We start from the raw sequence: 14,639 nt of genomic DNA, 5'->3' as shown, positions 1-14,639 counted from the left end.
CCTTGTATTCCTTTTTCTAGCAAACGTTCATACTTCCCAAACAACCCTATTTTGTGAGGGATAGGCTATCATCACCCAGAACCACCCCCATCCCTGCCCCCACCCCATCACCCCGCAACATATACAGAGCTGATTCTTGGTTTAGTTTGTGGTTAACAGGGTTGGCACTCTTTCTTCAACTTTTGTTTGAAGGTTTTAGGATTTAAAGTAAAGCCACTGGCCCTGTTTCTCTGCAAGATTATCCTGCCCAAATCTGTATGAATTACCAGTGGCCCTTTCTTGTCTACTTCCCCAAAATTATTAAAGGTTTTATTGTATAATACCTTCACCACATTCCTACCCTGAGAAGTTCTCTCCTGGCTCATTAACCTCCTTCACATGTGAGGGACAAACCTCAGCGTTGCCTACAACTCACTTATAAGAAAATATAAGCTTCTATACCAGGCATGATTTGCGATTGCAGTGCAATTTTCCTATTAAGTCTAGAGTTTATCATTCTTCTCTCCTACACATTCTGGTCTTTCCCTACCCCTTCTTTCCATTCCGCCCCCTTTTTTCCTACCCCCCTCCCCAAGAAATGAACTGGTTTCCATTCAGCAAGTTTAGTCTTGCTTTGGCCAGCTTATTGTTTCAAAGTGGTTATAAAGTTGCTGGGCTTGAACACAGTTTATTAATTTTCAGGCATTCATGATGTCTCCCTGTTGACGGTGGTGTGTGCAGGTGTGCACATGTGTACCTGGGGTAACTAACACTCCTGGACTTTGCAACTTTGATGGTGACTGAAAAGATGAAGTCAAAGCTGATTTGATTATTGAAGAATCACATTATTTTAGAGGTATAGAGAATGTCAGAGTCCAACTTTGGCGTGTTACAGATGTGAAAACAGAGGTGGGCAAGGTAAAAAAGACTTGGTTAGGGTCATAGGTTGATCAGTAGAGGGACTAAGGCTTCAGCTCTGAGCTGTCACATCTCAGTCCCCCAAGGCTTTTCCACTCACATAAATTCCTCCTTAAGGGCTCAAATGTGTGAGTGAGAACCCAGGATGTCCACATACAAACAAAAATGCATCACAGACATGTGAACATGTACATGCAGAGAAGATATGGAGTTATTGCATTTGTAGCTTACAAAACAGAACCGAGAATGTACTGTTAAAATTAGACTAAAACTGCTGTAAGCAGGTTAAGTTCCATCTAAAGAGATCACATTTCCCCACCATACCCCTGCTATCCATTTCCCCCAAGTGGCTCATTAGAAAAAAAGATGGCTAGATTTCAAAAAGCAACTTGGAGAGATTTCTATAGGATTTTTCTTTAGTTCAATCAATACAGAGATATCCCTTACTTCCATGAAAATAGCTTTTTCACACGTTTCTGCACACACAGTCACACACACATATAAAACATTGGCAGCAGGTACTTTTAATTTGCTGGAAAATATTTCTAAGAAGTCAAAAAGCTCCAGCTGAATTGCATGCCCTCTTATTGGCTCGCCAGACCGGTTGAGGGACCTGATTGGTCCTTGATCCTGAGGACCGATAAGAACGGCTATAAAATCCCTGGGTGCAGCTCTTGGGCCCCCAGTTTGCAAAAGCCAGAGGTGCAAGAAGCAGCGACTGCAGCAGCAGCAGCGGCAGCAGCAGCGGAGGCACCGGCGGCAGCAGCAGCAGGAGCATCAGCAGCAACAACAACAACAAAAAATCCTCATCAAATCCTCACCTAAGCTTTCAGTGTATCCAGATCCACATCTTCACTCAAGCCGGGAGAGGGAAAGAGGAAAGGGGGGCAGGAAAAAAAAAAAAAAACCCAACAACTTAGCGGAAACTTCTCAGAGAATGCTCCAAAACTCAGCAGTGCTTCTGGTGCTGGTGATCAGTGCTTCTGCAACCCATGAGGCGGAGCAGAATGACTCTGTGAGCCCCAGGAAATCCCGAGTGGCGGCTCAAAACTCAGGTAAGCAGCAAACCCAAGAGCAGTTTCTCCCCCAAAGAGCTGTCCTCATTTGCCTCTCCCTTTTGCAACTGTGTCTGTGAAGGCTGATCTTGATAATAAATGTGCTTCATGCCTGATGGCAATAAACTGCCAGTGTAATCCAATAGCCTTAGGCAGTGGAGCTCCTTTGTTTAATAAATTGCATGCAACTAAACGAAGAAGCTGGACGCTCTGCTGAGGGTATTTCATTGCATAAGCCTAGCCTGATTGCCTGAAATCTGGCACGTACCCTCTTGGAGGGGGAGGGGTGAGAGGGGAGGAAAGGCTTGAATGTTGGCATGCTTCAAAGCGCTCTCTATACTTTCCAGAAGCTGATCTAAGGTAAGACCTGGCTTGTTTGATGCTGTCCCTCTTCCTTTCCTCTTAAGACCCTACCTTTTCACTTCTTGACTTCTCTACCTCTTAAGAGAATACACAGAAAAGCTCCCTCTTCAGACTGATTTTCAGAACCATAGCCCTCAAGTCTGACAAATCCAGGGCGGATTCAGAGAAAACCCTATACATCCCACCCCCAACCCTGCTGCCTGTCTCCCTGCTGGCTCTCTAGGGCTCCATTCAATCGTCCCTGCAGCCCGTAGCCAGAGAGCCCCTGGAAAAAAAAAAAAATTGTGAAACGTAGCAGCTGTTTCTCCAAGGGTAAGGTCTCACTTTCGTCTTGACTCTTGGAGCAGCTAATTGTGCATTATTTTGGCTTCCGAAGGAAAAGAATCATTAGGAAGCCCGCATTGACACCTCTGCCTCTTGACTTCTCTGGCTCCACTTGTTCCCCTTCCAATACTGCCCTCTGTCCTCCAACTGTCAGCAAAGATCGGATCGCAGGTGTCAAAATGCTGCAGATGATGATCCCCTTGGAAGAGCACAGGTCCCTGCCGAGAGGAGGGCTTTTGCTTCACTTCCTTTTGTACTTAGTTGCTATAGAGATGCAGTGATTCACAATTCGAGCTTGCCTAAAACAATAGCAGCCCTAATGCATATTAAAACTGCTTAAAGCAAAGTTATAATTTAAACCCGTGGAAATATATAATTAGGGAAATGACTTGTAACATCCTAGAGGCTGCGGGTGGTGGGAGGGGGTGGGGAAGACTAACTGAACCATGCTTTTGATCTCAGAGGAGAATCCTGTGGCATGAAGGCTGCAGATCATTCCTTGCCGAGCTGCCTGCCAGAACACCCCCCTTCTGTGGGAGAAAAATTACTTTTATGGGAGATCTTATCCAGAATGTAGAAAGCCTCATGCAAGTTTTTTGCGGTTTTCTTCCAGTCTTGCACAAGGGATGCCTTGGCCTGGTTATTCCACACCTGTGTTTCTTTTTCCTTTTCTTTTTCTTTTTTTAAGGCTTTTAATATGAAAGAGATTATACATACCTCTAAGCACTGTCCTAGTGGAGGGTTGGAGTGAAACATGAACGGATCAGATTTCTTTTTGCCAATATGACCGTAAGTTAAAAGCCTGAAATCAGAAGGGTCTCCAAGTGGACTCCTGGCACAGTCTTCTCTTCCATTTAGACTAAAATCCCATGCTTTTTACTCGGGAGTGCATTTTTCCAAAGCTAGATGGATTCCCTGGCCCTTTTACCTCTTAAACCTGACCACCAGCCACTGTCTCCTGCCTTTCCATGCTTTCAAGTGCTAAGCAATGACCTTTGATTCTATGGAACGGCTTAAAGGCACGGTGCATTTCAAGACTTGAGCCTCACTTCTCCAGACACCAAAATTGTAGGTAATGGTGAAACAGGGAGGCTGTGTTTGAAACAGAGAACTCCCTCCCTGTCCATCATGTGCTCCAGCTCTCATAAGCAAAAGGAGCCTGTCTATCCTCTCTTTCTCATTCAAATGGGTCTATCCATTGCCTCTCATGACAGATTCCTAGGATAAGTTCTTCTGACCCCATGTCCTTGAAATTCACCTCTGCACCCACTTGATCCCACCCAGCCATCCTCACTGTTTGACCCAGAATGGATGAATTTGTCTCTTTCAGCTGAAGTGGTTCGCTGCCTCAACAGTGCTCTACAGGTTGGCTGCGGGGCTTTTGCATGCCTGGAAAACTCCACCTGTGACACAGATGGGATGTATGACATCTGTAAATCCTTCTTGTACAGCGCTGCTAAATTTGACACTCAGGTAATAAGACCTTGACCACTGCTCCCACTGGCTGCTTGTCTTTAACAATGTGTTAGACCATTGTTATTAGGAACCAGTCTTGTAGGGAACCAGCCCTACTTCTCAGCTTCCCCACTCTAAATTCCCATCTCAGCATGTGTATGCACAAGTGTGCACACACCACACATACGCAGAGGCACTCATCTGGCCAGGAGATAGGTTCTGTATAAGACACGCCCCACTCACTCTAATGCATGATTCTAAGGAGCTAGTAGAGGCTGTCTTATAAGGCCAGGGGTGATAAGACAAAAAGATTTTTCTCTGTGAGAGGACAGAAAAACATGCATAGAGCAAGGAAGTTCTCTCTGTATGACCAACACACTAGCTTTTGATCTGAATTCTCAAAGTCTCAATCTCAAGAATAGAAAGTCAGATTATGACTATTTTTAAGCTGCAGGATGGTTGATCACGGTTCATCTTTTTTTTCTCTAATTTCATTTTGGTAGAGCTCAATTCTCAAGGGAAGCCAGGGAGGTGGGGAGGGGGCTTTTTTTTTTTTTTAAATCCTTAGCCAGGACATGCAATCTTCTCATTGCAAGCATATGCAGATGGCCATGATACGTTGCCCAGATGAGCCCCCTTAAATTCCTCCACGTGTATGCCCATCCTCTTTTCAGGTCAACCTAAAGACTTCCCTCTTGTCCTTCCTCCATGGCAGGGAAAAGCATTCGTCAAAGAGAGCTTAAAGTGCATCGCCAACGGGGTCACCTCCAAGGTCTTCCTCGCCATTCGGAGGTGCTCCACGTTCCAAAGGATGATTGCTGAGGTGCAGGAAGAGTGCTACAGCAAGCTGAACGTGTGCAGCATCGCCAAGCGGAACCCCGAAGCCATCACTGAGGTCGTCCAGCTGCCCAATCACTTCTCCAACAGGTACAAACTGAGTTCACTTTTTCACAGTCAGGGGACTGGGAGCAGGTGGCTGGCTGGCAGAGCCAGACTGGAAGGGAGGGTTAAATTGCCACAGTCATGCTCTTATTTTAGCTTGCAGTCTTCCCAGCTTTTGCAGGAAAAAAAAATATGTTTGTGATTGGTTGTGACAGTTTAAGCAGCTTGGGCTTTTTTTTCCCTACTGTTATAGGAAAAGTCTTTTCATGCAGCTCATAGAAAGCCAGCCTCATCTGCAGCATCCCTGGGTGTTTTCATTGACCATTTTTTGCCATAAGCCTGAAGGGAATGGTGAAGTTTCTGGAAACAAGCTTTTAAGACATCAGATTTGGCTGAAACCATGACCGTGCAACAGCACAATTGGCCATGCCAAACAAACAAACAAAAAAGCCCCCTGGTTAAATGTCATAATGCAGATTTTAAATCTCCATCTATTTCAAATGAGTCCCAAACACAGTCAGAGATTTCACTGGGGAGCCCAGAGTAAGCCATCTCACTTCCCTGGGGCTCAGATTTCCTTTGTAAAAAGTGAAATGGCTGGACTGGACCATTTTCAGGTTTCCTTTCAGGCCTTATGTTATCCCATTCCTCTAGTCCAACACTTCCTAGAATGAGTGTGTTCTATGCCTGTCCAGATCCCATTTTCATCTTAGTATTCAAACACCACCCAAGGCCACTGAGCTAGTACAGTAACATCTGGGCATTGTACTTTTCGGTGTCTTTACCAGCCAGGAGTGAATTCCTATTACGTGAGACAGCTGGCATCCTCAGTTCATGTGCGTGGCCTGGAAAGGTTCCTAGCAAGAACTGAGAGATGCTGATGAGGTTGGCGTGGAGGTATGGCAGGGGCAGTGCAGGCCGGTCAAGTTTAGTCCCCTGTGATATCCTTCAGCCTAAAAACTTGACTCCCAGTCTTGAATTTCTATGATTCTTTGACTCTCCACTCAAATCTGCACATATCCACAATGATCAGTCCTTTGCATGTTACTCTGATCATCTGAGAGTTCTCACAGGCTTATGTGATTAATTTCCTAGCCAGGTGCCACCACCTTTCTTAAGATAGTGGCAACAGCCAAGTCCCTCTGGGGCTTACAAGTGATTTAGTCATGTACATACATGCAACAAAGAAGTAATTCCTCCTTAGGGAAAGGCTAAGGTGCCTAACACAAACACTTTGTAAAATTTCTTATTCGCCCTTAACTACAGGTGAGTGCCCTTCAGAACCGCAAGTCAATTTGTAAGAATCACTTCTCTAGTCCTTGGAAGTGACTTTATCATGGGCTTCTAAATGGTTTTCTCAGAACAGAAAAATAAAACCATTTCTCTCAAGTGGGCTGTCTCTATATAACTCTTGGTTTTAAATTTCCCCTAGGAAGATTCTTATTGCACAGAGGAAATAGGGGCAGGTCATGGGGAGGACAGACCTGATTAATTATTGGAGACTTCCATCACCATTAGGAAAAGAAATGAAGAATTCTTAGCCAGACAGGGGCTAAGGACAAAGTATGTGTTTGTGTGGTAGTTAGAGGTGGGGGGAGGGGTGCATTAGCAAAGCCACTATTGCAATTTAGATCCTGAAGGATTCTATGACAAATCATGATCTATAACACGGCATATTTCCAATTGTGAGGCAATGCTAATCTCCCTATTTCATCTGAAGTAGTGTCTTCCATTAGAAAGGCAGAGAGGTCTTTAGGCAGAACTATATAGCTACTAGACTAGAGGTCCCAACTTATCTAAGAAGAGACTAGTAAATTTTTAACCAGGCCATTATTTCTTCTAATCAGTGCCTTATTTTCAACACCTTTAGAAAATGGTCACAAAGAAAGTCTTCTTATCTCCCTCTTTCATCTTAGGGACTCATTAGGAAAGGTCAATTGGAGAAAAAAAAAATGGCCAGCCCTTGAAAACCAGAATCTTCCATGCAACCTTTCTCCAAAAATTTCACTTTAACAGGCTATATTATTCCTGCTCAGGATTGTAGAAATGTGTGGTTCCATGCTGGGCTTGCTTTGCTCCATTGAAGCTGCTCACCTTCCTGAGACATCCTGCTTTCCCAGCCTCTATCCCACCATAGACACATGCTAAGTCTGTGCCAGCTGGCACAGAATTGCAAGAGGAAGTAGTTACAGGTTCATTCCACCTTCCTGTGACTTATCTAGCATGAGATTTGGGGCTGGGAGAATCCAAAAGCCTGTGACTGGACCAGGAGCCAGAACAAGGGGATTTTCCATGACAGAAATGCACCTAGAAGTTAAAAAGGTAGCTGGAGTTTCCACCTGCCTGAATTTGCAAACTATGCTTTCAACCCCGTGGGAAGCAGGCAAAATTGATCAGGCCAGCAGGGTGGTGTGAGGCTTGGGAACCACTTAGACCAACCCAGATCCAGAGTGGGAAAACTGACAAAGCTTCCAACTCTCTAGGGCATGGATAGGGAACAGGAAACAGAAGAATAATATTGATCAAGGGAAACAAAGGACTATTTATAAACCCTCACACAGAACGTTCCTAGGCAGTATGTGTGTATTTGGGTAAGCATGGCTGAAACAGTAGCTATGGAGAATATCTGATCTTATTCTTTACCAAGAAAAAAAAGGTCAGGGATGGAATTTTCAAAGTGAGAAAAAAGACACATAATTAAAAAGGTACTTTTGGGCTGGGCAATCAGAACACTTAGCCCACCAAGTCTTTCCAACACATCTCCTCCATCTTCCATAAAGATAAAGAATCTTCTTCTTTTTTTGAGACAGGGTCTCACTCTGTTGCCCAGGCTGGAGTACAGTGGTGAGATCTCGGCTCACTGCAACCTCCACCTCCTGGGTTCAAGCAATTCTCCTGCCTCAGCCTCCCAAGTAGCTGGGATTACAGGCGCCTACCACCACGCCCAGCTAATTTTTGTATTTTCAGTAGAGACAGGGTTTCATCATGTTGGCCGGGCTGGTCTTGAACTCCTGACCTCAGGTGTTCCACCCACCTTGGCCTCCTCAAGTGCTGGGACTATAGGCATGAACCACTATGCCCAACCAAAAAAGGAATCTTCTTAAGCAGTCCTAACTACCACTGCAAAAGAGGAGATATAAGCAGAGCTGCTCTATTTTTTACAAAATTGAAAAGAAAAATGTGTATTGAATCCCTAGAAACAGAGAATGTCATAGTTGGAGATGACTGCAGAGGTTAACTAGACTAACTGCCTCGTTTTACTGATTAAAGAAGAAAGGCTCAGAGAGTAGAGTGACCTGCTGAAGGTCACACAGCTTGTGAATAACTAAGTTGGGCTTAGAATTCATGTGGCCTTGAGCCAAGCTATTTGATTTCTACTTCAAAAATGGCAGCCAGCAAAATCTGCAGGAAATAGCCAGAACCCAAAAATAAAATACTAAGCACAATTGAATATATGTGAACCATGGTAGTCCACAATTAAATTTGTGTACTTTCTCAAAAGGATGGACACATCCTACCAATAACTGTAGGAACTATAAGACTGTAGTACAAGAAGGTGCTCACTAAATAGGTTATGATTGCTAAGCCAACTTTTGCTGGAGACACAACCTCTTAAATAATCTATCACACTTAGTGACACAGGAAAGAGCTATGTCATTGGCAAGCATGATCCCAGAGGTAAATGGCTATTCCAGCCCTTACTGGACAGGCACTGGGTTAACCTATTGCTCATACTGAGAAACTGGTGACATCAAAGAATCCTGACAAATTTTCCAGCATTTGAAGAACTACTAATGGAGACATGGACTTTTTTTTATATTCTAAAGAGCTTTCTCAGCCTGCCCTTGTTGAGTTAACAAAAGCTCCATGAGGGAAATAGGGTAGATTCCAGTGGGGGTGGGTGGTTCTCACGAAGAGCCCTCAGGCTGGCAAGGGTCATTGTCAAGAAACACCAAAGTCAGGTATCATATCTGAGCCAGCAGACAAAGTGACAGTAAAGGTAGAAAGGTAGAACCCCTCCAAAAAAAGAGCAGGCACTCTGACAAAGTGGGGCCTGAAGGAAACGTATGGCCCTGAAGCTGCAAAGCTGGCTACAGAAGTTTAATTCCCTTAAGGGTACTAGACTTCTTTGTCTAGACAAAAGCTTTCAAGTCCTTCTAAGAAAGAACTTGCATTTCTTTTTATCCCTTTCTAGGGAAAGATTGTATTTTCCAGCCCATTTGGGGACTCATCTGGCATGAACAGCTCTTTCTAGAAATGGAAGGGTTAACTTCTAAGTTATAAAGTCCTTATTGGAGGGATGGGAGATCAGAAACCAGCTACCAGGATCTAATCACCCTCTGAAATAGACACGGCCATCCAAGGACCCAGGTCCTAGCAGAGCCCAAGAGCTAGGAGATGCCTGGAGACCTATGTGGGTGTGTAGATGTCAGAAGCTGCTGGTGCAAAGTTGTTTACTCCATGTTTTTCCAAAACTGCTTTTCTCCCCATTTCCCCATCCAAAGGAGATCTCCTTTGACTCATGTGCTTTATAATTCCAAAGAGCTGGAAAATGTTCCTCTGTGCCAGAGAGTCCCGATTTTAACCACCTCTGGATATAATTCTCCCTGGAGGGAAGGGTTTTGCCAGGCCTGTGTCAGCAACCAAGACACTGCACTTGCCTCTCAGTCCCCAGCTTCCTTCTGCTGGGCCACAGAAGGGTGACCATATCACCTCATTAGCCACGTTCCATGCTATTTACCATACATCTTTGAAAGAACCTCTCTGGGGGGTTAAGTTATTCTGGAAAGATGTTTGATCCTGTGCACTGTACAGTGAGTTAAAAATAAACAGGTTTCTTTTCACGGAAGATCCACTGGCCCCAGAGATCCTTGGGCTCCTCTGAGGAAAGGTTCTCTCCTTATAAATACTGCAGGTCACTGTCACCCAGAGTTTCTTATTAGTGAATACAGAGCTAATGGGCTTTGACAACTCAACTACCACCGCAAAATGGACCACAGGCATCCCAATCTAAATTGGAAAATACCTGAACTGTCTTCCCAAATAACAGGACAAGTCATTGATATGCCCTAAATATTAGACAGTTTAATCCTTTCCGAGCCACACAGCTTAGGTACATTGCTGGGGGGTGTTTAAAGAATTTGCTCCAAATATGAAGGTAACTGATACCAAACATAAGGGGTTTTGGTAAAATTTACCAAAACTACAGTTAAGTTTTCTTCTAGGAATCACTACTTATTGAAGAGAATTATATTCTTAAAACTCCATTTCCTTAGTGGCTGCAAAATAAATCAACAAATGTGCAGTGAGCAGGCAATGTAGCACAATGGCACTGGGCCATGAGGAATACAAAGAAGGACACAAATCCTGCCTTCAGTAAGCTTACAGTCTAGTCAGGGAAAGAAAGCCATCACAAATGATGGTGAACAAAGATCTATAAATATCCAAAAAGGGAAGAGGTTAGCAAACCCTGGTACAGTAGGAGAAGGATTCATGAATTATAGTAGCATGAACCCTTAAAAACCACCAATATTTCCATTTAAATAGCCTTCTTGCCTAGGATTTGGCCTTCTGACTACAATATACCTTTGATGGAGGGCTGAAGATGGAGTCAGTCAATATCTTTTATCAGAGTTGGCCAAGTATGTGATATGAGAATTAAGATTATGTAGAAAAATGCATGGCACACAGAAGAGGGGGCCTTAGATGAAATTTCGTCAGAAGATGCACACATCTGCACACACGCGCACACACACACACACACACCCCTGTGCCCACGCACCACCAAAAAAAAAAAAAAGGAAAATTACAAAAAAGCATCAAAATAATTACATATGCATGTACAATGGCTACTAATCTCAGTGTTGAGCATTGGACTCACCTCATTCTAAGTTGCTTCAGCTCATCCACCTTAGTTTCTTCTCTACAAAATGAGACTTGAACTAGTCACCAAAAGGTCTCTGTGGTCCCAGCTAGCTCTGTAATTCTGTTTCTAAAATTGTCAATCACCACAGTCAGCCTGCTCTTCAAAGTGTGATCTAAATCTCCTGAACTCTAAACATGAAGACCTCTCTTGCATTGTGTGGTAAACCCTAGGAGTAGATGCATTGAAACTAGGGAGACACAGCACAAGGGTTAGAGAGCAAAAGCCACCTTCAACTGATGAACTGTTGATGTTTGCACGGTCAGGCCATTAGGGACTCGTGTTGGCTAGAGCCCGGGTGAAAGCCTGGGTCCTGCCTGGCTCTCACTGGATGACTACCACATGCACTCTCTTTCTTGATGCAGATACTATAACAGACTTGTCCGAAGCCTGCTGGAATGTGATGAAGACACAGTCAGCACAATCAGAGACAGCCTGATGGAGAAAATTGGACCTAACATGGCCAGCCTCTTCCACATCCTGCAGACAGACCACTGTGCCCAAACACACCCACGAGCTGACTTCAACAGGAGACGCACCAATGAGCCGCAGAAGCTGAAAGTCCTCCTCAGGAACCTCCGAGGTGAGGAGGACTCTCCCTCCCACATCAAACGCACATCCCAAGAGAGTGCATAACCAGGGAGAGGTTATTCACAACCTCGCCAAACTAGTATCATTTTAGGGGTGTTGACACACCAATTTTGAGTGTACTGTGCCTGGTTTGATTTTTTTAAAGTAGTTCCTATTTTCTATCCCCCTTAAAGAAAATTGCATGAAACTAGGCTTCTGTAATCAATATCCCAACATTCTACAATGGCAGCATTCCCACCAACAAAATCCATGTGATCATTCTGCCTCTCCTCAGGAGAAAGAACCCTCTTTTACCAACTTCCTCTGCCATGTTTTTTCCCCTGCTCCCCTCAGACCACCCCCAAATACAAAACATTCATGTAACTCTCCAGCCATTGTAATTTGAAGATGTGGATCCCTTTAGAACGGTTGCCCCAGTAGAGTTAGCTGATAAGAAAACTTTATTTAAATGCATGTCTTAAATGCTCATAAAGATGTTAAATGGAATTCGTGTTATGAATCTGTGCTGGCCATGGACGAATATGAATGTCACATTTGAATTCTTGATCTCTAATGAGCTAGTGTCTTATGGTCTTGATCCTCCAATGTCTAATTTTCTTTCCGACACATTTACCAAATTGCTTGAGCCTGGCTGTCCAACCAGACTTTGAGCCTGCATCTTCTTGCATCTAATGAAAAACAAAAAGCTAACATCTTTATGTACTGTAACTGCTCAGAGCTTTAAAAGTATCTTTAACAATTGTCTTAAAACCAGAGAATCTTAAGGTCTAACTGTGGAATATAAATAGCTGAAAACTAATGTACTGTACATAAATTCCAGAGGACTCTGCTTAAACAAAGCAGTATATAATAACTTTATTGCATATAGATTTAGTTTTGTAACTTAGCTTTATTTTTCTTTTCCTGGGAATGGAATAACTATCTCACTTCCAGATATCCACATAAATGCTCCTTGTGGCCTTTTTTATAACTAAGGGGGTAGAAGTAGTTTTAATTCAACATCAAAACTTAAGATGGGCCTGTATGAGACAGGAAAAACCAACAGGTTTATCTGAAGGACCCCAGGTAAGATGTTAATCTCCCAGCCCACCTCAACCCAGAGGCTACTCTTGACTTAGACCTATACTGAAAGATCTCTGTCACATCCAACTGGAAATTCCGGGAACCAAAAAGATCATCCCTATGGGCTTGGACCACTTACAGTGTGATAAGGCCTACTACACATTAGGAAGTGGCAGTTCTTTACTCGTCCCCTTTCATCGGTGCCTGGTACTCTGGCAAATGATGATGGGGTGGGAGACTTTCCATTAAATCAATCAGGAATGAGTCAATCAGCCTTTGGGTCTTTAGTCCGGGGGACTTGGGGCTGAGAGAGTATAAATAACCCTGGGCTGTCCAGCCTTAATAGACTTCTCTTACATTTTCGTCCTGTAGCACGCTGCCTGCCAAAGTAGTCCTGGCAGCTGGGCCATCTCTGTAGGATCGTAAAAAAATAGAAAAAAAAAGAAAAAAAAAAGAAAGAAAGAAAGAAAGAAAGAGGGAAAACGAGCTGGTGGTTTGATCATTTCTGCCATGATGTTTACAAGATGGCGACCACCAAAGTCAAATGACTAACCTATCTATGAACAACAGTAGTTTCTCAGGGTCACTGTCCTTGAACCCAACAGTCCCTTATGAGCGTCACTGCCCACCAAAGGTCAATGTTAAGAGAGGAAGAGAGGGAGGAGGGGTAGGACTGCAGGGGCCACTCCAAACTCGCTTAGGTAGAAACTATTGGTGCTTGACTCTCACTAGGCTAAACTCAAGATTTGACCAAATCGAGTGATAGGGATCCTGGTGGGAGGAGAGAGGGCACATCTCCAGAAAAATGAAAAGCAATACAACTTTACCATAAAGCCTTTAAAACCAGTAACGTGCTGCTCAAGGACCAAGAGCAATTGCAGCAGACCCAGCAGCAGCAGCAGCAGCACAAACGTTGCTGCCTTTGTCCCCACACAGCCTCTAAGCGTGCTGACATCAGATTGTTAAGGGCATTTTTATACTCAGAACTGTCCCATCCCCAGGTCCCCAAACTTATGGACACTGCCTTAGCCTCTTGGAAATCAGGTAGACCATATTCTAAGTTAGACTCTTCCCCTCCCTCCCACACTTCCCATCCCCAGGCAAGGCTGACTTCTCTGAACCAGAAAAGCTATTAAAGTTTGTGTGTTGTGTCCATTTTGCAAACCCAACTAAGCCAGGACCCCAATGCGACAAGTAGTTCATGAGTATTCCTAGCAAATTTCTCTCTTTTTTCAGTTTGGTAGATTTCCTTTTTCCTTTATTTTCCTTTTTTTTTTTTTTTTTTTTTTTTTTTTTTTGCTGTGACCTCTTCAAACCGTGGTACCCCCCTTTTCTCCCCACAATTATATCTATATATGTATCTACAATACATATATCTACACATACAGAAAGAAGCAGTTCTCACAATGTTGCTAGTTTTTTGCTTCTCTTTTCCGCACCCCACTCCCTCCGACTCCCCCTTAAACTTCCAAAGCTTCGTCTTGTGTTTGCTGCAGAGTAATTCGGGGGCTGACCTAGACCAGTTTGCATGATTCTTCTCTTGTGATTTGGTTGCACTTTAGACATTTTTGTGCCATTATATTTGCATTATGTATTTATAATTTAAATGATATTTAGGTTTTTGGCTGAGTACTGGAATAAACAGTGAGCATATCTGGTATATGTCATTATTTATTGTTAAATTACATTTGTAAGCTCCATGTGCATATAAAGGTTATGAAACATATCACGGTAATGACAGATGCAAGTTATTTTATTTGCTTATTTTTATAATTAAAGATGCCATAGTATAATATGAAGCCTTTGGTGAATTCCTTCTAAGATAAAAATAATAATAAAGTGTTACGTTTTATTGGTTTCCCCCCATGTCTTTCATTGTTATTCTTGAAAAACTTATTGAATGAGAATTCCTGAACATGAACCAAGACTGACTACTTTCTTTAAAGTCACTAATTGTCAATACGTAAATTTGACATATTGTTTAAATCAACATTTTCTAAGTTTTTTAAAAAGCATTGAGTAGCTCCCATTATTCTCACTGATGATATCCCAAACTCCTTGCAAAATGGGAAGAAGCTTTAAGGTCT

General features: G+C 43.3%; 1 protein-coding gene across 1 annotated transcript; it reads left to right on the top strand.

Moving 5' to 3' along the window:
- The first annotated feature begins 811 nt into the window (after positions 1–811).
- On the top strand, positions 812–14,412 carry STC1 (stanniocalcin 1). The gene is made up of 4 exons (XM_003902547.5): positions 812–1,952; positions 3,970–4,112; positions 4,810–5,021; positions 11,265–14,412. The coding sequence occupies exons 1-4, from the start codon at positions 1,835–1,837 to the stop codon at positions 11,533–11,535; spliced, it is 744 nt and encodes a 247-aa protein (XP_003902596.1). The 5' UTR covers positions 812–1,834; the 3' UTR covers positions 11,536–14,412.
- The last annotated feature ends 227 nt before the right edge of the window (positions 14,413–14,639 follow it).

Source organism: Papio anubis, chromosome 8, assembly GCF_008728515.1.
Source record: "Papio anubis isolate 15944 chromosome 8, Panubis1.0, whole genome shotgun sequence".
Taxonomy (NCBI): domain Eukaryota; kingdom Metazoa; phylum Chordata; class Mammalia; order Primates; family Cercopithecidae; genus Papio; species Papio anubis.
The sequence above is the reverse complement of the archived record's forward strand: the minus strand, read 5'-3'. Positions and strand labels throughout refer to the sequence as shown.